The sequence below is a fragment of the Primulina eburnea genome, unplaced genomic scaffold (assembly GCF_022965805.1).
Source record: "Primulina eburnea isolate SZY01 unplaced genomic scaffold, ASM2296580v1 ctg496_ERROPOS3583385+, whole genome shotgun sequence".
Classification (NCBI taxonomy): Eukaryota; Viridiplantae; Streptophyta; class Magnoliopsida; order Lamiales; family Gesneriaceae; genus Primulina; species Primulina eburnea.
In genome coordinates this window covers 36170-62218 of record NW_027331300.1, presented here as the reverse complement: position 1 = coordinate 62218, position 26049 = coordinate 36170, and the positions used below count along the sequence as shown (strand labels likewise).

At 34.5% G+C, this 26049-nt stretch overlaps 4 protein-coding genes across 13 annotated transcripts; 1 reads left to right on the top strand and 3 right to left on the bottom strand.

Moving 5' to 3' along the window:
- Positions 1-5075: 5075 nt before the first annotated feature.
- Positions 5076-7309, top strand: LOC140821255 (gibberellin 2-beta-dioxygenase 1-like). Its single transcript, XM_073181691.1, has 3 exons — positions 5076-5653; positions 5763-6114; positions 6865-7309. Exons 1-3 carry the CDS (start codon positions 5259-5261, stop codon positions 7114-7116), a joined length of 999 nt encoding a protein of 332 aa, XP_073037792.1. The 5' UTR covers positions 5076-5258; the 3' UTR covers positions 7117-7309.
- A 1513-nt stretch (positions 7310-8822) lies between these two features.
- On the bottom strand, positions 8823-11149 carry LOC140821259 (interactor of constitutive active ROPs 4-like). 2 transcript variants are annotated; one of them, XM_073181695.1, is made up of 3 exons: positions 10996-11149; positions 10174-10247; positions 8823-10094 (listed from the first exon to the last, which is right to left on the bottom strand). In XM_073181695.1, exons 2-3 carry the CDS (start codon positions 10188-10190, stop codon positions 8987-8989), a joined length of 1125 nt encoding a protein of 374 aa, XP_073037796.1. In that variant the 5' UTR covers positions 10191-10247; positions 10996-11149; the 3' UTR covers positions 8823-8986. The 2 variants fall into 2 exon arrangements, with proteins under 2 accessions (XP_073037796.1, XP_073037798.1); XM_073181697.1 differs by lacking the exon at positions 10996-11149 and adding an exon at positions 10463-10926.
- Positions 11150-14854: 3705 nt separating this feature from the next.
- On the bottom strand, positions 14855-16830 carry LOC140821251 (polyphenol oxidase I, chloroplastic-like). Its single transcript, XM_073181679.1, has one exon. It carries the CDS (start codon positions 16811-16813, stop codon positions 15011-15013), a length of 1803 nt encoding a protein of 600 aa, XP_073037780.1. The 5' UTR covers positions 16814-16830; the 3' UTR covers positions 14855-15010.
- Positions 16831-19626: 2796 nt separating this feature from the next.
- LOC140821252 (E3 ubiquitin-protein ligase DA2L-like) lies at positions 19627-25691 on the bottom strand. 9 transcript variants are annotated; one of them, XM_073181685.1, is made up of 10 exons: positions 25124-25690; positions 24720-25020; positions 23974-24025; positions 23819-23864; positions 23581-23695; positions 23328-23472; positions 23153-23255; positions 21331-21397; positions 20044-20642; positions 19627-19866 (listed from the first exon to the last, which is right to left on the bottom strand). In XM_073181685.1, exons 2-9 carry the CDS (start codon positions 24924-24926, stop codon positions 20061-20063), a joined length of 1317 nt encoding a protein of 438 aa, XP_073037786.1. In that variant the 5' UTR covers positions 24927-25020; positions 25124-25690; the 3' UTR covers positions 19627-19866; positions 20044-20060. The 9 variants fall into 9 exon arrangements, with proteins under 9 accessions (XP_073037786.1, XP_073037787.1, XP_073037785.1 ...); XM_073181686.1 differs by having other exon boundaries at positions 20053-20642; XM_073181684.1 differs by having other exon boundaries at positions 20049-20642; positions 25124-25689.
- Between the last annotated feature and the right edge of the window lie 358 nt (positions 25692-26049).

Below are 26049 nucleotides of genomic sequence, written 5' to 3'. Positions count from 1 at the left end.
GTTGACTAGACGTGCCCACGATTCAGACGGGGGCTGAAAAAGCTTGGCTGACTAAATGGGCCCAGTCAGCGACGATGTTGACTACTCCTATTTCATCAGTTATGGCTGCCATTTATTTTTTTACATTTTTAGTATCTTGTGTATTATATTTAAACTATGTTTAATTTTTGAGGATAAAATAAATTAATAATTAGTATATAAATAATAAAAAAAATAACTATGATTGATAATTTTGAAATTTTTGATAAAATGACAAAATTGTCTTTTTTTCTTTTTTTTCTCTTCTTTACTCCGACGGCGGCATCGGTGTGGTGGTCGGCCGGCCGGTTGTTGCAGTGGTCGGCTGTCAGTAGGTGGCGGCCAGCCGAAGGTGGTCGACCGACGGCGGCGGCTGCAGTATTCCAGCGGTCGATCGGCAGTAGGCGATGAGGACCGTCGACCGGCAGGGTCGGCCGACGGCGGCGGCGGTCGGCCGTTAGTCAGTCGTGGCGGTGAGTTTGGATATAAGAGAAGGGTAAAATTTGAAAAATAAGATGGATTAAGAGTTGGGTAAATAATCCTAGGGGGTGAGGAGTGATTATTTTATCATACTTTATAGAACCTAATCATTTATAGGAGGGATTGAGTTGGTTAAATAAAAATCATACTAAACACTTGACTAGGTGGGTTTAATAATCATAAACACACCTAATCCCATGAACCAAACGTCCCCTTATTTTGTTAAGTTTAGGACTAAACTTATTTTATTTTAAATTTGGAATCTGAAAGCCAACTTATTAAAATTCCGAAATATGTAAACAAAAATAGTATCGTATAAATATAGACATAGTGTTAAAGGAAAACAGTATGCTACAAGAAGTGTAAATATTATAAATATATAACAACAAGAAACAAGTAAACTAAATCAAAGTATGTAACAAAATACAATTTTTTTTTTAAATATATTTATCTCGTTCAGTATGTATTTCGAAGATCTTGTAGCGACCTAGCATAAATCAGTACACCGACGAACTGAAATAGTGCCTTAATTTTTATCACCGAATTTGCGCAAAACGACCGGAGAAGAAGCGAAAGAAAACAGAAAGGAGAGATCACATCGATAACGGAAGGCCATGAGACATGGTGGAGCTTGATGGGTGTGAATCCTTGAACATTGAAATTTGCTGCTTAAACGCAGCAGCGGACCATGTACTATGTAGTGTAATAGCAACAAATGACTAGCTAGCTAGTCAAGTCCTTCGGAATTTAAGTCTCTTGATGTAGTTAAAGTGAAGGATGGGACTTTTCATATATTTTGATTATATAATTCAAATATTTTAATTATATTTATGATCAAATTAGATTTTTGATACTCTTACAACAGTTCTAATAATTCCTAATTAGATAAGTATAGGATTTTTCATGTATTTCTTCTGTCAAAGAAAATTATACAATACGATATGATTTGTTAAGTAGGAACAATATTTTGAACATGCAAAATCGAGATACATTAATTGTTTGGTTTATCGGCGGCCGACATTACAAGTTATTTTTGTTCCTCTGTTTTCCATTTATAGAAATAGAAACCTAATTGCAAATCCATAGTGACGTCATAAATTTTCACTAGAGAGATATGAATTATTATTTTAATTAGAACTCAGTCATAGATTGGACATCATCAGCGATGGGTGATGATGTAATGTTGTTAACGACGAAAAGCACAGAAAATAATAGGAATTTTTTTCAATTATTTTAGTCAGTTTACATTAAATTTTAATTTTTTGTTGATTTTTCCCAATTGCTAATTAACAATTTATAATATTACGTCAGCGTTTCCAATTTTCACATCAGCATTATAAAAAAAATATGATAAAATAAAATTAAAGTTATTGTACAAAAGTCAAAGATTGAATACGAAATAGATCATAACTCAAAAAAACAATAAGTATACCATTTGAAGGAATGTGCTTTAATTAAACGTTAAATATTGGTATATCTCAAAATTTAAAATTTTCCAGTTATGGGGCCAACAGCGATGCAATCCAAATTTAACTCATTTTCACATGGTAAAAGCATTTTGTTAATATATATATATATATATATATATATATATATATATATATATATATATATATATATATATATATATTGACTTCACAAATATGTAATTTACACGAGTCAAATGATTAGCCGTCTGAATCTTGGACCAGATACTGTGTAATGCCCGAGAATGGTGCTATTGTAATTTGAAATAATTTATTGATAATTGATGTGATTATAGACAGAAAGGATCAGATCGTGAAAGACGAGAAAAGACACGAGATATGTGCAGGACAGAACCCCTCGCGCAAGCGCGCATATGCGCGAGATGGGCAGAGGACCCTGCGCATGTGCAGGAAATTATGCCAAGTCAAAAGAACCTCGTGCATATGCGCGGCGATGGAGCGCGCATATGCACGAGCCTGTTAATTTGTATTGCTGGGTATATTGAGATTGTGCAGTTATGCCGTTGAAATAGAGTTAGATTAAATTCTGATTATATCTAGTATTGGATAGAGTGGTATATTGATATTGTACTTTTTGATATTGTCATTGCCAGATTGAGTATTGACAGGCTTCGAATTCGAGATATCGACTTCGTCAGATCGACATAAAGAAAGGTATAAATCAATTTAACCAGGAGATCGACTCGGGTCAGATTGGACTTGAGTTTCCCAAAAATCACATACTTTATTTTATTGCATTGATGTTTGCAATTCATGAGATTGATATGCTTAGTCTATTGAGTTATATCAAAGCGTGTATTGAGTCATGGGCGGAGATGCCTAGTCTTTGGCGGATATGTCTAGTCTTTGGCGGATATGCCAAGACACTGGATGTTGCGTTTATATCGATGTTGCGTAGGAGCATATCGACTTCTATTGCGGAGATTCGATATATTGTGCCAATGTCCAGGAACCAGGATCCCTAGATTAGAGATGAGTCGAGTCTGAGATGACGAGTCACTAGTTGATTTACATATTTATATCGATTCATGTCTTTCAGATTTTGATACATGTTATTGATATCTATTTCATACTTTTATATTTGTTATATGATTGCATGTATATATTGTTTATACTGAGATTATATTCTCACCGGAGTTATCCGGCTGTTGTCGTGTTTGTATATGTGCATGCCAACATGTGGGACATGATCATGGTCAAGAAGAGGATGAAAGATTGCAGTTAGCGTGGAGATCCGGATCCGAAGTAAAATAGGATTCAACACTTGATATATTGTAGTTGAACCCTAGTTTGATTTTAATGTAATTGTACAAGACTTGTACTTTTATGTTGATGTTTGTATCAGATTGATTCCATTATGTTTCGCATCTGTATAAATAAAAAAAATATTTAGACCCAGTTGATTAAATTAATCCAATTATTCCTAAGAACGATTAAGAAATGAATTAGCGTCCAGGTCCCCACATACTGTATGATTAGGGACGTCAAAATCAAACACAAGCCACCAACTCGACACGGTTCAACAAAAAAAATCAAGTTTGTATTTGGGGTTTTCAGGTTCGGATTAGATCGGATTAGATCCGATAGTTGATCCAGAAAAAATGACAGGTTTGGATTCGGGTTGACCCGAAAATTAATTTTTTTTAAAAAAAAATAATTAATAGATATACCTACATTTTTATATATTGTATGTCTGAAAAAATATTTATTGTATATTTAGATCATACATTTTCTTAATTTAATATTTATTTTGAACATTTTTAAACAATTATTTATTTGATTTAATAAAAATATTTTATTTTTCTACAAGTAGAGTTTCAAATTTAAATCATATATATGAGAGAGATTTTGTCATTATGTGTTTAAATTAAAATAGTATATAATTTTTAAATTGTGTTTAAAAAAAATTCAAAATAGGTTAATCGGGTTGATTGGGGTTCAGAATCGGATTGAGAGTTTTCGAGTTGGCTCGTGTTTGGGTTGAGTTTCGGTTGAGCAATTTTTAAATAGTAATATTGTTCAAACCGATTCAATTCACCCAACTCACCCGAATTGACACTCCTATGCATGATGAAGGTTGTCCAGCCTAGCATCAAATTGACTATTTATTGCCTTTTCTAACTTTCTTAATGAAACTTTTGGTTTATGTTTTTTAAATATATAATCTTTTCAACCTGAATCAGCTTTTCAATCATGATTTTCTAAAATTAAATTTGAACCAGATTTTGAGAATAAAATTCTAATGGAATTTAAAGTTTCAACCATCCAAACTACTAATTAACATTATCAACATAATTAATATGCCAACATGTGCGAAAAAAGTCAAACAACTATAAACATAAATGCGTCATGAATTTACAGTAATTTTAGACTTCAACACGTGAAAGCCATAAATTAATACGTAAAAATGCATAAAACTATTCGTGTATTCATTAGATATTCGACATGAAATTGAGGAGAAGAAAAAGTGATCGCGACAAGCTTAATAAATTACCTACTGAGACGTCATATTACAATTTTAGAAATATATGGAAAATTATTTGCAATTACAATTTTAGAAAAAAATTGTTGATACAAGGGCAATTCGAAAACAAAATGTCGGTGTTTTTTTTTTTTGGTATGGCAATTTTTTTTTATAAATAGTATATGGAAAAAATTTGTGTGAGAGACGGTCTTACGGATCGTATTTGTGAGACATATATCTTATTTGGGTCATCTATGAAAAATTATTACTTTTTTTATGCTAATAGTATTATTTTTTATTGTGAATATCGATAAAGTTGACTCATCTTACAAATTAAGATCCATGAGACAGTCTCACGTGAGAGTCATTCATAGTATATATATAAAAATTGCGCGTGGGCATTTGGGAATTGTTGATTTTGATTATGATATTGCGTCATTTTCAGCAAGAATTAGAACTTCTAACACGAAAACAACGATAATTTTGTGTGAATCGCTTTCGTACATGGAACATAATTATTCATGTCACCGTCAAATTATTTTATTAATCACGTATGATTGAATTCAATATTCAAAAAGAATTTCCCTTTCACAAAATTCTACTGGTTCATAATTCCAAGTGCGACTTTTGTGTTCCCAAAATCTCACCTTTCCCATTATCGTTTCTCTCCAAAACCCTCTATAAATAGCCAAGCGACACTCCACCCCATTCCTACATGGTCATAAACCTTAACTCAGCTGTCCGAATCTTCCATAAATCTCCATACCTCTGCGTCTCCATTACCTCATTTTCAGTTCCCATAAAAATCAATGGTGGTTCTCTCAAAACCCTCTATCGAACAGTTGTCCATAGCCAGTAACTGCTCCACATTTTTCCCTGGTGTGCCACTGGTAGACCTCTCCAAGCCCGACTCGAAAACGCATCTAGTTAAGGCCTGCGAAGAGTTCGGATTCTTCAAAGTAATCAATCATGGTGTCCCTTTTGAATACATGAGAGATTTGGAATCGGAAGCTCTTAAATTCTTTTCTTTGCCTCCGTCTGATAAGCAGAAAGCTGGCCCCCCTAACCCTTTCGGCTATGGCAATAAAAAGATTGGCCATAATGGAGATGTCGGTTGGCTTGAGTACATACTTTTGAATTCAAATACCGAAGCCGATTTCCATAAATTTGCATCCCTTTTCGGTGAAGCAGCGGAAAATTTCAGGTCAGTGTTTTACAAATCCAGTCAAGAAACTGAGAAAGTGAAGGTTTATTTTTTCTTATTTTAGCTCTGTTTTCCCCCCGTTTCTGACTTTCTCTGTAATCTTTTGCAGTCGAGTTCTGAAAGATTATGTATCGGCAGTGAAGAAAATGGCGTTTGAGATTCTTGAAATGCTAGCAGATGGACTGAAGATCCAACCAAGAAACGTGTTCAGTAAACTTCTGATGGACGAACAGAGTGACTCTGTTTTCCGAGTGAATCACTACCCTCCATGCCCAGATTTGGGAGAATCCAATGGCGCCGGGAATTTGATTGGATTTGGAGAACACACCGACCCGCAAGTCATATCTGTTCTTAGATCCAATAACACCAGTGGCCTTCAAATCTGTTTGAAAGATGGGAATTGGATTTCCATCCCGCCCGATCACAACTCTTTCTTCATTAATGTTGGTGATTCATTGCAGGTACCACCACCCCTTGCACACATGCATACACTCATAGGAAATCATATCAAATAAATAAATTTATTATTAATTTCCATATATATGCATAACGCGTGTGATATGATGATTATTGAAAGAGAGGTCGGTAAGGTATAGATAAAAAAATGTGCCGAAAATGGTATTGACCTCTCGTGTCTATGACATCATTCTTGTGTCATGCCCACGTTTCTTGCTTGTACCTGTCATCGAATGAATATTGGAAGATTCCTTACATCTATGTTTTTCAAGTCACTATCTATAGTTCTAGAAACATGAAAATGAAGGGGCAATAAAATTAAGGTGGAATTAGAATATCTTAAAATGGGAAGAATGATTATTGGTTAAAAACCGATAGTTATTTAATTTATCCGAACATGTATTATTTTTTTAGGAAAATAGCCTCAGTTTTTTGTGGGGGAAGTTATTGAAAAATCCCTAATCAAAAAATTTCTTTGGCTTCACTCCCTACCCACAAAATTGTGGTACTATGTCATACAAAATGTGGTACATTTCATGTGGAAATGTGGTACACTTCATGTGGAAATGTGGTACTAAAAAAGTACCTAGGGACTGAACACAAAAAAAAATGACAGCTGAGATCTGAACCCAAATTTCCCCTTTTTTGTGACACAAGTTACTCTTTTGAGATAAAATTATGTCTCATTTCCCATCAATCAATCACATCAATCAAAGGAAAGTTTATAATGAAATATCTTCTGTGTATCTGGGCAGGTTATGACTAATGGGAGGTTCAAGAGCGTAAGGCATAGAGTTGTGGCCAATAGCTCAAAATCAAGACTTTCAATGATATACTTCGGAGGCCCACCATTAAGTGAGAAGATAGCCCCACTGCCTTCACTAATGAAAGGAGAAGACAGTTTGTACAAGGAATTTACATGGTTTGAGTACAAAAAATCTGCTTACAAGTCAAGATTGGCTGATAATAGATTGGGCCTCTTCGAGAAAATTAATGTAGCCTCATGATGCTTGCTTGGCACATTTAGGGATTTGGTACAGTCTGATTCAAAATTTTCCATAGATGGCAAAGTTTGTGTGTTCTTTTGCTTGCTTGCTTGCTTGCTTGCCTGTCTTTCCTCTTTCCTCCACACATCATGTAACTTGTTTGTTCATAAATTCAAGTATTCATCAATCAACTTGTTTGTGTATACATAATTTACCCCTATTTATTTTTTTTTACTTTATTTTATAATAAATATCTATCATATTTCAAGTAATTTGGTCATTGGCGATGGAGTTGTTATCACTAATTCCGAATACGTCAAACTTAGGCAAGCACTTCTCGAGAATCGTGATTTGTCAAAGACCTGAATTGGGTTAGATGTTCTCTGGCATGTTCATTACATCACTTGATCATTTTTATGGGTTTTTATTTAAATATCAAGAAAGTGATATTATAGTCAAATTCTTGGCAGCCCTTAATCAATTATCTTCAACTCCTACTAGTTTCTTGGAGCACAAAATTTCCTATTGGTTGGCAAGGTTTTACATCTACATCGATCAATGAAAATAGACCAGCAATAGTAACCAATGAAGATGTTCTAGTTATAGTCAAATAGTAAAACTAAGACCAAATTCAAAGAAAAAGGGGTTTTTTTTTTGGGTCAAGACTACCCTTTTTTGAAAAATAAAAAATCATTCCAAAGTTATTTTCAATAATTGGACTTGTATTTGCATGTGAATTTAACTAATTATATATGCACACACACAATTACTCCCTTCAAAGGTCGAAATGAAATTACTTGACGATCCAAATTCCAGCCCTGAAATCTATGCCCGTCTATTCAATGAATCTTGGAAGATTCCTTCACATCTATGGTTTTCAAGTCACCGGGTAAAAAAAATTGTTAACTGTGTTTCAAAAAGCTAAATATAATTTTTTTTTTGGTTAATTTCAAACGACTGGTGTATAATTGCTGATTTACATTTTTGTGCTGTATTTTGTCGTTTGAACATAACAATTATATACGTTTCCCAGCTGAACACAGTGATTTGATGCTTCCTTATTTCAACAAGAAATAAGGAAGCATCGATCTTCGCTATGTTACCAAGCCTGTTGTGTATGCTTCTGAGCAGGGAATAATGTCAACAAACTGACTTCTGCTGACTGTAAAGCGATCTTTGGATTGCAGATTGGTTTGCCAACTGAACAACAAAATGGTGGCCAATTAAAGAAATTCAAAGTTGATTGAGATATGGGAAGCTGTGGGAATGAATCTTGACAGTGGAATTTATTTGGTCTTTAGAAGGGATCAACTCCAGAGCTCATGAATATTGGCTCCTTTAAAGGACATAGCTAGGAAGAACAAGTTTCATAGGATAGTAAGGAGTTTAATAGACTCCAATATCACATGTGCATTGCACATTAATGGAAAATGTATTTTTCCATATATTGCTTTTAAATTTCAAAATTTTTCATAAATCTCCTTGTCGTCTCTTTTGATTGACGTAAAATTAGGGTCATTTCGTCTACATGCTCCCACGATTAAGCGATGAAAGTTTCCCCTCAAACAATATATGTCCGTAAATATAATACCACATGATTTATTGTCCAGAACCATACCTTACAAGATTGTCAGCAGACTGAATATGAACACAAACAAGCATAATGAGTACTCATACAAGCTATGATAATTTGTTTAAGGCACACAAGCTCGCCCTACTTCATAATCTTTAGTTTAGAACTCCGTCTTTTATTGATAATAATCAATCACAAGAGCGTCGGAGTAATCATAGTACAAATACTGATGGCAAATAATATGGCAAGTAACCATATTCTCTAAGCCTGAACATAATAACGCATGAACACATCACCAACAAAAGAAAATTTAAGGTTCTACTTCTGACTCTTCTTTTTCCACAGGTCCCCAAACATTCTAATACCTGAACCCTTTCTTTTTCCGCCTTCAAAAGCATCATCACTTTCATCGTCCATTGGACGAGGGGAATCAACGTAACCAGGATACACACCAACCGGTTCATATGTTCCTCTATAATGATTATCCATGGATCCACACCTCTCAGATATCCTTCTTCCATTCATCTCTACCCCCCCTGCTAGAACTGAGGCTGCTGCATCAGCTGCTTTTCTCCATTGCTCGGTTTGCACCCGAAGCCTCTTCATCTCATTTTCTAACTCTTCCTTTGCCTTTTCTGTAGCTATTAGCTTCTCGTTGATCTGGAATGCATTGTTTTTAGTATTTTCAAGTTCTTGATCCACTTCATTTAACTTCATAATCAGCTCCTCAATCTGAGATTGATCTGATGACATCTTAAGTGATTTCTCGTTAAGCTCGTTCTTTAAACTCTGATTTTCTTGACGAAAAACATCCACTTCTTTGTCTTTTTCATCTAGCTTGGTTTTCAACAAGTTTATCTCATCATTCATTGATCCCAACTCATTGAAAGTGGAATTCTCTGGCTCTGTTACCACCGGCATTTCAGACGACAAATCATCGGATTTAGATACGACTTGTGTCTTAGTTTCCATAGGAACTTCAAAAACATCAGTTTCGTTCTCTACTTCATCAGACGATCCAAACTCTGCGACGCTGCTGTTTTTCATGTTCATTTCTTCGGTTTTCATTGAAGCCGAGTGCTTCTCTTGGATTTGGATCGACTCTGGGCCGTTTTGTTGTTTCTTTGCTTTCTTGTCAAGCTGTTCTTGAGCCACTTTTTTGGTAGTTTGAACTGACACTAATTGGTCTTTAAGACTTTTGAGCTCATCTTGTGCTTGTCCAAGTTGAGATTCTAAATCAGCAATACGCGTCCCAAGCTTCTTTTTATTCACCGGATCAGACTGGGCACCACGAGGAGAACGACCCTCTGCAATTTTCGGGCTCCTTTCAGTTCTAACACGATGGTGTAGTAGATCAGAAGCAGAGCTCGATGTCCTGAGATGAGGGGGACCTCGGGGAGTTTGCTTTTGAGGCACTTCTGTTAACCTGTTCTCATGAATCTAGATCAAGTCAATGTAATGACAACAAATTGAGCAATAAGGAAATTCCTGGTTATGAGAACTACCTTGTTGTTCTTGGCATTTTTGATCAAGTTCAAAGGCGGATGATTTTTAACAGAAGCAGAACTTAATGTTTGATCTGCATAATTGGAAATATAATATGAGAAAGGATTTCAACAAGAGATGGCAAACATTTCAATAAAAATTACTGCTAAACACTAAATCTAAAAAAAAAAAAAAATGACCGCCCGAAATATTTTTCGTGAGAGATCATTACTAGTGTTGGTGAAGTATCATATTATACATAAAATCAAAAACTGTAGCATACAATCAAGACGTGTAGCTTCATTATACCTTTTGAAGTAAGATTCAAACAAAGAGAAGCAGAAAAACCAAGTTGATTGCTCAGACATTTCTCATGTTATTTTCTATTCCTTGGAGCGCAACAAAAAGAAACGTCCAAAGGTTTGACGCATGCTTTTTTCTCCACAAAAGAAAGTAACTTTGCAGTCCACTTCTCGCAACTTTTAATGCAATAAAAAGATGTGCAGACTTTTGCCTTCGTACCTAGTACGCGATTCAATTTGATTGTATGAAAACACGATGATCAAGTAGATGCCAATGAGATCTGAAGTTACAGAACAAATACTCGGCAAATAAAGATTCAAATTTGAAATCTTTCATGAGATTTCAAGAATCTTGAGGTTAACGCTATCAAAAAAGAAAAACCCTTTAAATTAAACATTTTCAAACAAAGAAACCCCATTGGAAGAGCCAGATCAAAGCTAATTAACAAAAAAAACCTGACACAATGAAGACAAAATATAAGGTGAAAAAAATATAGAGCTCACAATCAAAGAAATGACTCGATCACACTTCTTACTCACCTTGAATCAGTATAGTTTCCCCTTCTTCTCTGCAAAAATGAGTGGCAGAACAAGATCAAAGAAAAGAAACAGCTAAATGAATGAAGAGTGGGGGGTTGTAGCCGTTGAATGGCATTTATTAATGCATATCTGCAAGTATAAATGAGATAGCTCTACACAGGACCCCAGACAAGCGGTAAAAACAATATGTTATGTACGTGCATTGACCCCATATTACCATTTTGAAAGTTTGAATTACACGTGAACCAACACTTGCGGAGTAAATTATACAGAGGCTGCGTTTTCTTTTTTTATTTTTTCTTTTTCACCCTTCCAAACAATAGTTCATAGTATATATTTATTCTTTTATCAATTTATTATTCAATAAATAAATTACTTATTTCTATTAATATTTTTTAAAAAAATTCTCACCACACTGTTCCATTTTAGATTTATTACACTAACTTTTAAACTTTCGTGTATCGAGGTCAAATTACAACGAATCACGTAAAAATATCGACATTTCATCGAAAAATATTGACGTCATATCAAAAATTGATGATTTGTCAGATGTCGCGTTATAATTAGAACAAAATAGAAGAAAGTTAAAAGTGAATATACCAAAATCAAAATTTAAAAATTTAATGAACTGAAATCTAAAATTTGACAATTCCTTGTAGAAGGTAATTAGAGTTTTTAGGGCACTATTCTTTTATCTTGAATAATTAATTACTTTCAAATAGTGGGGCAATATATACGAAATTTTTTATGAGGTAAATGTTTGACAACTTGCTTGAATATTAAAAAAAATTAAAAAGATATTTATATTCAATACATAGACGAAGGATGCAATTTGATATTATAGATATAGTTGGGTAAATTTAGGTGGAGGGTGATGTAATATTTAAAGGGGAATTTATATTGTCTGAATATTTAAAGGGAAGACTGATTTTTGTTATTAAATATCAATCTTTACAATGTCTTTAATTTTTTTTTTATTATTTTAGATTCTCGGAGTTTAATCATCTCTAAAATTTTAAAATTAAACCACCATCTACGTAGGTTGGAAATTAAAGATTGAAAATCTTGATAGGGCCAGCAATATTAATTTTATATGTGGTTGCATTTTTAGTTTTGTCCGAAGATGATTCTACATTAAAATTTATAATTTTTTTAAATAAAAAAACCAGATAATTAAATATGATTACTTTCTAACTTTGTCCCACTTACAAAACGAGGTAATCCTTCATTAAATAACTAAAAATATAGGTAGACAATGACGTTTTAAGATCTTGATTAGACTATGATTCGGTAATCACGTTTGATAATTAGATTGATTACATTGCTAATGCTGACTAATTAAATTAAGTTACTCACAAATCATTCGTCAATCCAGCTTAACCAAATAAATCTTAATTGTATTTTTTTAACACTATGTCTCACATGATGCATAGCGGATAGATTCTTTGTTTCCGAAACATCAAGTTATAGGTTCAATTCAAACATCAATATCTTGTTTTTCTATTTAAAAAATATTGTACATGCGTCGATGTACTAGTTTTAATTTGATTAAAAGATTATATATGTTACACAAAATGCTATTCGAAAATATAAACTAATATTGCGTTAATTTTGATTTGGAGCGAGCATATACATAATCATAATACAATGAGAATCATTATATAAAAAAAATAATTGTTAATTATTTAAAAAGAAATTAAATGGTTGGGTATGAGGCGAGTTCACGTGAAGTCGATAGGTTTTTGTATTTTCTAAAGACAAAGCATGTGAAAAGCTTAAATCTAAATCCAACGACTCCACCGAAATTGCCTATTTTTTGTAGCCATATGCCTATCAATTTTCCGGTTTTGTTCATACCACTCATATTAGTAATATTCTTATCCACGTGGCACATGTACTGAATTGATAGCTCATTTCCACTCATTCAATCATAATGTATAGATGGACGAATATGATTCATCACTCAATACATGTATTATATGTTGAGTGAACGAGGACACTGCCAATATGAATAGCTTCTGCTAAGCCCAATTTTCCTTTGTCACCAATCTTTATTTACCAAAATTATAGCACATTCAAAGAATCGAGCCCAGTATTGTTAAGATTGAAACTTGGACCTAACTCAACCCCAAAAGCTAGCTCAAGGGGGGAGGATTGTCCAAGCCAATATATGCCACTCAAAGGTTATTTATCCAACCGATGTGGGACAATTAACACACCCCTCTCACGCCCAGGAATGAACATCTGGAGCGTGAAGTTTACAAATGACCCAATTGTGGGCAGAACGGGTGGCCTAATTATAGGCAGTCCAACACATAACGGTGAAACCCGGGCTCTGATACCATGTTAAGATTGAAACTTGGACCTAACTCAACCCCAAAAGCTAGCTCAAGGGGGGAGGATTGTCCAAGCCAATATATGCCACTCAAAGGTTATTTATCCAACCGATGTGGGACAATTAACAGTATTGGCATAATGTCACAAGTTAGGAATATTTAATAATAAATTCCACACTTTATAGAAATTTAATTACTTGAAACATAATACGTCTTTTTTTTTTTCCCATCTTAAATAATTTGCTTTGAAATGGGTTATTATTGATTAATACATTGCAAAAATAGGCCCGAATACAAAAGTGGAGCAAATCCGAAAACCATAGCTTTTGTTTGTTTGTTTGTTTTTATATAAAAAAATCTTTTATTATATTATATTATATTATATTATTGCATTTTGAATGTAACATTCAACTTTGGATACTTTAGCTTTCTAGGGATATTTGTTTTTAAAAGCACGTGTATCATAAAGAATTTGTCGATACGAGATATATATATATATATATATATATATTTCCTATTTTTAACTTAGGGTTCGCTAGTTTTTACAGCACAAAAAAATTTCAGCTCGAATGCTCGATCATTATTGATTAATTTTTCTATGGACTAGTGAAGTTTTTTTTTTCTTTCACTAAAAATATCCTTCTGTATTTTTAAACTTCTCATCCTATTTTAAAGGAGTACAAGTAAATAATTATTTTTAAAATAATCATTTAAAATAATCCACCATTTATAATTTTATTTGATTTCTTTCTTATATATATAGTTTTTTCAGAAATAATTTTTTCCCAGTTTAGTTTAGATCACAAAAAAAAAGACAAAAACTTGTGTGAGACGATCTCACGGGTCGTATTTGTGAGACGGATCTCTTATTTGGGTCACCCTGCCCATGAAAAAGTATTATTTTTTATGCTAAGAGTATTACTTTTTATTGTGAATATGGGTAGGGTTGACCCGTCTCACAGATTATGATCCGTGAGACAATCTTACATGAGACTTACTCAAAAAAGAAAAAAATTAATTAAAACGAATAAATTAATATTATATCAATATTTTTTTACACATACTATAATATTTCACAAGTGTTTCCTACTTCATTTTAAAAATGCACAGAACTTTTTTTTGTAATAAATTTACAAGCCTCGTGGATGTGGTTTTTAGGCGGCCCATTAAAATAGGCGGCATCATATCTGCGAAAAATTTCTGCTGACCGGACAAAGCTTCGCAACAAAGAATTGTTCGTAATTATTACCATTATATGATCAAGTTCGAACATAAAATAATTCATTTTCCAGCAGCAAATACTATACTATGAAAATGTGATTCCCTTCTATCATAAATTAATGAGTTTTGATGTCTGTTTGAGTACTTTTCTATACTAGCTAAAATCTTGAATTGGGTCTCTTGAATTTGTGCTTCCGTATTTTAATCAGAAATTGCATCTAATTAAGCTCCTCCAGGTGCAATCAATGGTAAGGGGGATGATCTAAAGACTGGGTTTTAATGTGATTTAGAGACTGGCCGGATTTCTAAATAATTAAGACACACATGCATTTATTGACTTGAAATATACAAAACTTACACTCGTTCATCCAACGTACACCGAATCAAGATCTCTTATTTTCTTACAAGAGTAGGCAAGCATATAGGAAATACCATCATCAAATCGTAAATTAAAGAAGCTAAGCATAGACGATCTTGATACCACCAATGGATATGTCCTCTCCCCTAGCTTTTGGCACCAAAGAAACCAATACTTTTTCATCATCTTCAGCATCCAAATCTTCCAGCAGTTCAGTCAGTCCCAACCTTATCTTAGTCTTAACAGTTGTCGAATTCTTGTGGGGAACCTGAGAGAAACTTCCTGCGTACTCCGCCTTGTCCAGTTCGTCAGGCTTATCATCCTCGTCATTAACAAAGACATCGAACCTCACAAACTTAGAAGTGTCCACTTCAATCCCTTCGATCACCAGCAACTCCTCTTCCTTTTCTTTATCTTTCTTGTTTCTCGATTTCTTTGGCCTTGAAACCAAAACTTTCACCACTTTGTCAAGTTTCACTGGGAATGTATTCCCCGCCGCCTCTGGTGCCTTTGAGGTCTTGGCCACTGTAGATTTCTTGACACGCGCAGTTGGCCTTTTTTTCAACCAGGGCAAGTCCCTGTCCTGGTAAACGTACCCCATTTTTTCGTTCTCCAACGTGTCTTTTACATTTACGCGCACAAGATCTGCGTTTTCATCGTAGAATAGGTAATCGGCTTCCAGCCAGTCGGCTTCGGTGTAATCTTTGGGTTTTGACCCCCTCAGGTTGCGCCATATAGACCAGAGACGATCGATATTTGCGTGGTGGGCGAAAAAAAGTGTATCTCGACCAGTTGAGTAAAAGTTCCCCATATCCTCTCCAGTACTCGTGGCCTCTCCAACCCAAACGTGCGCTGCAGTGTGGGATCCACGCTCCACTGAGCCTGGACCTGGGTTAGGCGCGGTACCAGTTACGTATTTATCGCCGTAGAAATCATCTAGCTTTTTAACATTGCGAACCATTTCGCCGTATACGATTGTCAAGTTATTGGGTATTATCTTGTCTTGGGCGGTGGCGGATTTGGGCGCGTATGCCAGATCGAGGACGGCCGGCGACAGATGAGTCAGGTTCCGTCGCGCATTATACAGGGGTGAGGCTGCCCTCGCGTATCTTTCAGGCATGGGCATTCCGTCTGGATGGTCCCAGTTCCAAAATGGCATACCGAAAGTCGGGTCATCGATTAATTTGCCCAAGATTCTTTCATAAAAATACAAGTACCATCTGTGCCAGGGGTAGAAGTGCCAGCAGTTGTGAATTTGAAGTTTTACGTCAGGGTCTCCTTTCTGTTCATACGTGAGATTACAGTAGGCACAGTGAACATTAGCTTGTTGCATGAAATTGCGAGGATCATCGGCAGGGAGAGCTTTCATGAGCGAAATAGCTTTCTCGAACTTGGCATAGTATTCTTCTCCGGCTAGCTGCGCGGCGGGGCGGATTCGCATTTTTTCCACGGGAGGCAGCTTATAAGTGATTATATCTGTTGACACCGGGGGGCAACAGTTCACGTCTAGTGGTTGGTTTGTGTTAAGATTTGTGCCTTTCGTGCATTTGGTGAAATCGGGGGAAGAAATTGGAGTGGCAATCGCTGGAGAAGTTGATGGAACAAGATTTGCCGCACTATAGAGACCTCCCATTCCAAAGAGCACATTTCTCCTGTCTAATTTCCCTCGAGAATTCTCAACGTCTTTAGGGTCATATTCCTGGTTTTGGCCTTCCTTCGTTTGGTTGCACGACACAGCAAACCGATGAATTTGGCCTGAAAAATGTGGTGGCTTGGCGTTGAAACTGCGTCGGTGTTGAGGCAAGGGGGAGAACGAAGAGGGGACCGGGCCGGACCACGAAAGTGGAATAGTAGCCATGTTTTGTGGAGATATTGTTGATGCAGAATATGGTCGCGATAACATAGAGAATATCACGCTTGCTAGTCTTATATATATATATATACACAATTGGACGTGAGAATAATATTCTACATAAATTTTCAGTCCAAGGATCTTTTGTATACTAATAATTTAATCGAAAAAACTACACCCTCATGATCCAAAATTCTTGAATATATTTACATCACAACTTTTTTTAAAATATTAAAAAAAAAAACCCCCAAATGCAACATCGATCCTTAATTTTTTAAAAATATAACTAAAAATTGTAAACATTAATTGGAAATCTTCTACAACAATTGGTGTAACATTACACGGTTGTCACATGTAATAAATTTCAATTCATTTTATAACTGCATTATAATTATAATTTTTCAATATCGATAAAAATTCTACATTTGACAATGTTATAATAAATATTATATATGATTTTTTTTCGAATTAATTTAATATTTAACCATTATTGTATTTCTTGATGATTATAAACAATCAATATAATGTGATGTTTATGCTAATGCAATTAATCGAGTGTACGTGCTTATTCATTGTCGGCAACGCTACGTATTCCGATTTCCACGTTTTTCTTTTCTGCTTACTTTTTTATTTTATTTATTTTTTGAAACTGAAAAATATTTTTAAATGATTTTTGTATGAAGAACATTTTTGCTGTCCTTTGGGTTGGAGGGACCCGGCGGCTGAAGGGACTCTCACATTTAACCTACTATTCTTCGATTTCATGTTAAAGACCGAAAAAATATATAAAAGAAAAAAATAAAAATAAAATTCTTATTTTTTTTTGTACATGTTATGAATCATAATATAATATGTAAATAAATATCTTCTTAATATTAGGACATTAATCAAAGGTGTAGGAGATATAGATTTAGGATTAAAAGGATTAAGAAAATTAGTCTTGCGCATATTTTCATAAAACAACTTATATTTTTCATAAGAATAATTTGTCGAGGAAAGTAGGAGTGATTTAGTCTTCTATGAAATGATTAATTTGTATGAATCTGCATTTAATTTGACAACTCAAGTAAACCTATCTAATTCAAGTGCTATATTTAGATTGTTTTACCAACTACGACCCGTTATTATGCTCAAAATCTCTTTATAATAATTACATTCATTGCAATAAATTATAATAAAAGTTGTGACATTGATTCTGATATAAATTTATGAGACTGGGCTTTTGTTGTTTTACCAAAAGCTATATATGATGATAACTATATAACTCTGATATTTTTAAATCATACATCAGCTCAATACTATGATTTGATCGTTCGATCGAATATAAACAATTATTGCACCTCAATATATTTTTTTAAAAAATCTCCTATATTGTGATTGTCCGAGCAAGCGTAGCTAGGAATTTTAAATATGGGAATGGATATTAAAGTTTTAAGTATTGTTTTACAATTAGTATGTTTCCATTCTTTTAAATAAATTTCTTGTAATATGAACAAAATATGGAGGGTTTGAATTTTTCGATAATCGCTCACTATATTTTTTTAGATGAAATGATTACCTGTAAAGGGAATATCGACGACAAAAGAAAAATTCATAAATGGTTTAACAAAATATGGATTTATAAACTATATATAACACACCATCTGAATTTACACACACACACACACACACACACACACACACACAGATATATATATATATATATATATATATATATATATATATATATATATATATATATATAGCCTATTTCATTTTTTTAGCAATATTTATAAATAAATAAAAAAAAAACTCACTCTATTTGATTCTATCTAATAATTGAAATTGAAAATATTAAAAAGCTGTGGGTCTTGGCGGGGCTCAATAGTCAATACTGCTCCGCCCATGTGCCCAAAGTTGAGGTTCCAAATCAACAATAATTGTCCTAAGGTTTTTTGCGAGGACAATTATATGTGTGAGATTTTATGGGATTTTAATTTTTATATTGTTAAAATTGTCTCTTAGTACGTATAATTTATTTATTTATTTTTTTGAAAATTTAGTTATTCTTTGTATTGTTAAAATTGTTTCTTAGTCCATAAATTTTTTTTTTTTTTACGATTTTAGTTATTTTTCGTTTAGATGAAAAAAGTAAATACTATAGTCTGAAAAAAGAAAAAGGAGAAAAGAAAACCCACTCACCTCTCTCCGATCACCGAAAGACAACCAAAAATAAAACGAGTTGATTCGTTGTTTGACGTATTGGTAGAAGCATATTAATTTTTGACTCCATAAGTTTTGATTGACGCGTTGCGTAAATAGTCAATGAGTTTGTAAAATATTTAGAGATTTTGTGAAACATTCGAAATTTTCTTTTGACAGCCTAAGGTTCAGCCAATTACATACAATATACATATGTTTGGAATGATTCATGTTCTATAGAAAAAAAGTTATGTAATAAAAATGTAGATCACTATAGGTTAGGTCACTGTTTCTATTTATTTGGAAATTCTCAGCCTTGTTCTTGCATATGTGGGTCATGTATATACATATATGCAATGTCGTAAATGGTCTCGACCGTTAGGTGGTGTCTAGGCAGTTGAATTTTTTTTAATGAATATTTATATGTAATTATATATAAATATGCTATATAACTATAAATAATCATTAGAAGGAAAATATGATCGTCCGATAGAAAGAAAAAAAGAATCTATACCCCACGCATATTGCGTTGAATAGTCCGTCACGAACAGAAAATGGCCAATTAATCTATGGCATCCCATAACGAAGTACACCTTTGAATCCCACAAAAAGAGAATCTACGAAGAACTATAAATGTTTGTGGGTGTGTGTGTGTATATGTACATGCACGTTCCCTTTGCGTATACCTGAGAATCAGCCATTTCCAGACAATATTTTCTGATACATAGGACGTGGCCAACTTTCTCGTGTCCTGTCTAGCTTGAGACGACGGCCTCACACGAGGTGCAATGTTGATCTGTTTACACTCCCCTTGAAACCTCCACATCCATACATGTTCAGCTCCCAAGTAGTGTTATCGTGATAAATGCCCATTGAACAAAAGCAGGCCATTGAGCAAATTCATTCTGCAACCAACTTGGTACCTACAAAGTTGGAAAGGAGATCGTTGAAGGGTCTTTCATATCTCACATTCCCTGGGTTTACCGAAAGGAAGTACCCTCGCCAAGTTTTGAATTTATATGAATGGATAAAGAGTTGCATATAATAAATATTTTTTGTTATGCCCCTGGGTTTTAGAGGGATAGATTTGGAGATTTTACTACACCTACAACGGTAGCTAGTGCCATGTAACTCCTGGCGGACTTGTCCTGGCTCGAGCCTCGGCCAGTGAAACAGCCATGGCTAGCATCATCTGCTCCTCAAAACTCTCGGGAACTACTGTTCCTGCAACAGGTTGAAAGCTATCTTGGTTTTCATCTTGTTGGGGTTGTTCCCCGTGTCTCCCTGAGTCATCAAATTCATCAGAACCTCCATAGCTAGTTCCAACTTCAGCCATCTCTGATCTATGATCAACCCATTCTCCAGTATCCCTGGTCATTGCCAAATGGTTATCAAGTGATGCCACCCTGATGTTCTCCGCAGGAAAATAACTTTCAGATTCAAGCTCCTCCCGATTCAAAAATCTGCTTGAGCTAGGCATGCTATATGTAGACATGATTCCACCAGCATAATTATTAGCTGTCTCTCTGCCTACTTCTTGTTCTGCAAGTGCTGCGATGGCGCATGCGAGACCACCAGATGGAGATGACGAAGATACGGATATCGAGGCCATCGCCGCCAAGGAACTACGATCATCTGCAAGGTATTCTTCAGGCTGAGCTGCATCACCATACTGTGGATCTTGTCTTTTCCCACTCCCCTTACATTATCACATCACAGAAACAAGAGAAAAGTCATTTTGCCATATCACGAGATCAGAGCAAAAGATTAATGGTTAGACCAATCAACAATGTGAGGTAACAAGATATGGGTGAGAGAAAATAGCAAATTCATCCATAAGCCGGCCTGGTTGTGATTTTGATCACCTAGCTAACTAGATTCCAGTCTTAGTCCAGAATGATTTCTTCTTTTGCAATAGTACTTCTTTATTCGCCACAGTGCTAACGTACCACAAATCTTGTTTATATGGTGCTGTTCCCGTGCCATGTCAATACTCCAGCAAACAAATTTACAAAATTGCAAAACAAAATTATTGAACAAATTCGACAAATTAGATTACCAAAACCACAAATATGCCAAATTACATATTAATTTTTCTATTCTCCCAGAAGGAAATAGTGGTCAATATTGATGTTTATGTTCCAACATTGCATAATATCACTTCATCATAAATTTAATGCCCCTGCCCCTCAAATGGACCGACTAAAAAGCACATACATATACATTAGGTCACAAAGCATCAAATTTTTTAGCATATCCAAGATTACCTACACACATGGTCTTCAAAATCAGCTAAGCGATAAGCTCTGAGTTTCTTTAACAAATAATAAACCTAAATATCGGGTCAACAAAGTAGTAAACTTAAAATATTGGATGTGTAGAAGTACCTGAATAGACAGCCAAATAGCTTCCATAACCATTATATCCTCGAGATCCAGGTCAAATTCCCCTTCCCTACATTCATTGTTGGTATAAGAGCAACATATAAGGGATATTGCATCGTAAATCATCTCATAAATCTCCAAAGAAGTAATCCCTATTCTATTAGTCCAATCTGCAACCATTATCACCTTCCTATTTAAAAATCCATCTCTCAACTTAGTGCTAATATATGCATGCACGAGTATGTGATGATATGAAACATACTCGTGGTCATAGAAGTAGGTATGAACTATCATGATGTCAGTAAAGTGGCCATAGGAAAGCATTAATAAATTTATAAGTCATTAAACACACTCAAGGTTTCTTTAGACAGTATGAGATTGAAAATGTAAATATTCTACAATCCATCAGCAAATAATTTGCCAGAACCTTTTGAACAAGGAAGTTGTTTGACTAAGCTCATAAACTTGATAGTATTTTTTCTAAAACAAGCTCTCGTAACAGCTTCATCTTTTTAAGCATGTAAATAAGAAGATTAACACTACGAAAATTATAATTTCTCTCAGCTCAGTTTTTTATTAAACAAACTGAGATTTCTTTTTTGGAAAAAGAATTATCACAAGATCCAGAAACATTATAAAATCTCATGGAGATTATAAGATGCTCAATAAATTAAGCCAAACACCTCTAAGTCGGTATACCATAAGAACGGAAAAATATTCATATTACTGTATATTTTGGTTCATTCTTTGTGTGTAAGGTGATCTCAAACACTAGCTATCAATAAAAATGAAGATTACATCTCGTATTTACTTCATCTTTCAGCATGTAGACGCACCCACAGGCTCCTAACCACTTAATATCTGTAAACCATGTAAAAAAGCTATTCCATATCAATACAAAAAGTTACCTAATTGAATTTACATTCCAACCTACAAGATGAAATCCAGTAATCATTTCGCTGACAAATGTTACATACAATCACTGATAAATTGTCATGCATTACATCTTCTAACCACAATCGCACATTAAGCCAACAATGCATGTCGATCTCATCGACAAGTACATGGTATGAATTCTAATACCTTAATACCTTATGACCACAAGATCTTAAATCTAACCATAAGATAGCAAAACAAGCTTTAACATGAGCGAAGAAAGTGGATAACTGAAATTCAAAAGGCTAAAGCAAAATTTATGCTCTTCATCTGACAAAACCAAGTAAGAAACAGATTATTGAACATGAATCCTGTTGAACAATAAACTAATATTGAGTATATATGACCCAAAAACTTCTGCAACAATATTGTTTTATATTGAAACAAATGCAGACACTACAGTGAATCAAGAAAAATTAGAGCTAACACTGTCACTGACATTCCTAGAACCTGGGATTGTACCTTTCCCTCCAGATAAAAAGGAAAGATAAATATGTAAAGAAATTGCCAATTTTGAGTTATTATCTTCCTACATTTGACTCTATCTTCATATTTCAAGAAAAAAAACTTTAAAAAAAGAAATGTCTGATGAGAGCAACTGCCCAGATTAGCTGGATCCCTGGATCAAATTAAATGAGAGTACTAAATTTTCACCAAATTTAGATTACCATTTGAAATGCAACATAATTAGAGTGATAAGTCAACTCCCAAGAGATAAACATGGAACAAATGATACACAACACCTCTAGCCAGCCTCCAATAAACGTGTTCTTTTGGCATACTACCGAACACATCCACACAAACTTTTAAAGTGCCTGATCCTATTCAATTAAGAACACAGTGGATCATAGCAAGAATAATTTAAGCATAAATTATAAAACAAGTAGACCTATTTTGCCTTTGGAGTGGAGGCAGTCTTGATGCAGTAGCAGCATTAGACTCGTGAAAGGCCACAATTTCTTCACTTTCCAAGGCAGAAGCAAAAGATGGGGCTACAAATTGGAAGAAGTTAAATGTAAATAAGTAAATGAGCAATGACCATTGACTAGTCTCATATCAATTACCTCTAGTCGAGCAATGATCAGCCTCACTTGGTCTTCTCATGCTGCTTGAAGAACTGACTTCTCTTCGTTTCAGCATCCTATCCTCTTCATCCTGAACTTCTTGCTGTCTCATCCTTATTTTGGCTTCTATAACTCGTTGTTCTTCCTAAAAAGGTAAGTTCAATTACATGCCAACATTTCAGAAGCGGGGGCATTTTCAACAACTATAAGAGGAAAAATATAGCACATGATGATACTAATATTTCACTCTCACAATTTGTTCCAAGCATTTCTCTTCCTTTGTCTTAACACCTCGATATTCCACGGCATAATTTGAGGTTTTGCAGAAAGGGCACCTTTCACTGTTAAGGTAAGCAGAACCAGGAGTACTAGACAGCATAACGAGCAACGCAAATAAAAAGTTAAAGCAAACATTGCATATTACGAGCAAAGCAAACCACTTTTATACAAAATTGAAAAAAAAAAATCAATTAAATAGAAATCAAGGATACTGTGTTGGCCGGGTAGAATTAGGAGTCCTCATCTGCAAAAAACACTCTGAAATGGGGAAAACCAATATAGTAGCGACTTAAAACCAAGATAAGTAAGAATAATTGTTTGGTGAAATAATGACAAAATATGGAGGATAAAATTATGAGCAGTGTACCAGTACATATGCCTTTCGTGCAGCATCTTGACCGATTAAGGCTTGGATAGAACTGAAAACATTCAAAACAAAAAAAAATAGTTCTACATGAAATGGAGGTCAAACTAAAATAACAAGTCGCCGATCACCATTGTTTGCTAAAACTTAATGGTTGTGTCAAGAAAAAATAAGCGCTCTATTAATTCCTATAAAATGACTCTACTTGGTCTATCGCCGGAAAACATATAAAAGGATATAACTAGTTGTTAAAAAAATTGAAGCAAACCACTTTACATTCAGTTGTTCATGAGCATCATTAATAGCCCAGAATGATAATTAAAGATCGGGCTCATATTTGCAATGTCAAACACTTCAACAATTTTGCCGAGGTAATCTCTTTGGCACTATTGAATATTCGACTGTTCCAAGGCAATTTCTTTTGCATTGCTGTAGAAGAAACCACTCACTAGGCCAATAATAAAAACAGGCCAAAAAATGTGAATACACAGATGAGCAAATGGAGCTCAAGAACCAAACTACTGTTATAAGCAGAGAATTCAATCACAGCTAAGGAAATACAGGATGAACAGGGAAGATACCCCTTCAAATTCTAGCAAGACTTTTAAAACAATGTAGAGTTTGTCCTCTAATATCTTTTCCTGAACCACTTGGCATCTTGGTTCCTAAAAGTTTCGTTCTTAAATGGAAATCTCGCCCAAACCCTATGAAATATAGAAAATTTAACGAGGATAAAAATAGGGGCAGACCAGGAAACAAATGGGGCATTCCTCTAGGTCACAAGCATAATCATCATCACCAGGAAAACAAGGTGCCAGTTTTGAGTCAAGAATAAGCTTTCTAAGCTTCTTGTGATCCACATCTTTGTGTTGGTACAACCCTTGAGGCCTAGTGTACTTCTCATCCACCGCATGCCTCTTCTTTCCCAATTTATTCCCCATTGAATAAAAGCACATAAATTCTCAAACGTTCTTTTTCTACAATAGTAAGATGTCCCAATCAATCTTCCAATGCAGTTCCAAGATTTCACTTCAAAGCGACCTCAAATTCCTGCAAAACGGGCAAATGAAGATAAAACACATTAAAGTCAGAGAAACGAGCGAGACCCATCAATTTTACGCAAGAAAGGAAGAGCGCTATCAAATAATTAAACCTTGAGACGAAATCTTGGAACAAATAAAGACGGCCCTAATGAAATTCAACAAGCAAGAAAGCGCAACACCGCCTATGCCTCCACGGATACATCAACATGTCTGTACAAGAGAAAGGGGGAAGAAGAACAATAGGGAACAAAATCAGAACTTTTTCTCTGTTGTCGATATCTGTGTTTTTTTGCGAGTGAATCGATATATAAGTGGGAGATTTGTGATGGGATTTGTACCTCTCTTCATTTTATGCGGTGCCCACAGAGAAATAAAATAAAATAAAATAAAATAAAATATATATACTTATAACGCTGATGATTCGCAATCTGCTGCTGTTCTTGTTCTATTACGGATCTTCAGGCCTGGGTTTGTTCATCAGGCTCGAACTAAAAGCTTCGGTGAGAAAACACGTGATAATTATTTTTCTTCTCTCTTTCAACCAAGTAAAACAAGAAAGCTTGGATAGTTAATAATTAATTGATTGATACGGCAATTTTGTGCTATTTTTTCCTTAAAACTAAACGAACAAATACAACAATGGAAAGAAGCCACAGGACGGAGTGGAGCTACCGGAAAGAATCAGGGGATATTTGAGGAAAGAGTGGGTCTCATGTGAGACCGTCTCACGGATCATAATCTGTGACACGGGTCAACCCTATCCATATTCAAAATAAAAAATAATACTCTTAGCATAAAAAGTAATACTTTTTCATGGGTGATCCAAATAAGAGATCCGTCTCACAAATAAGACCCGTGAGACCGTCTCACACAAGTTTTTGCCTTGAGGAAAATAGACGAAGTCGATATTTTTTTTAAAAAATGGGTTATAAAATAAAATAGCCCCAAGAATCATGTGTGTAGAAAGAATATATATATATATATGCATACACACACATGTAATGTCCCACCTATTTTTTTAATAAAAAATTTAGAA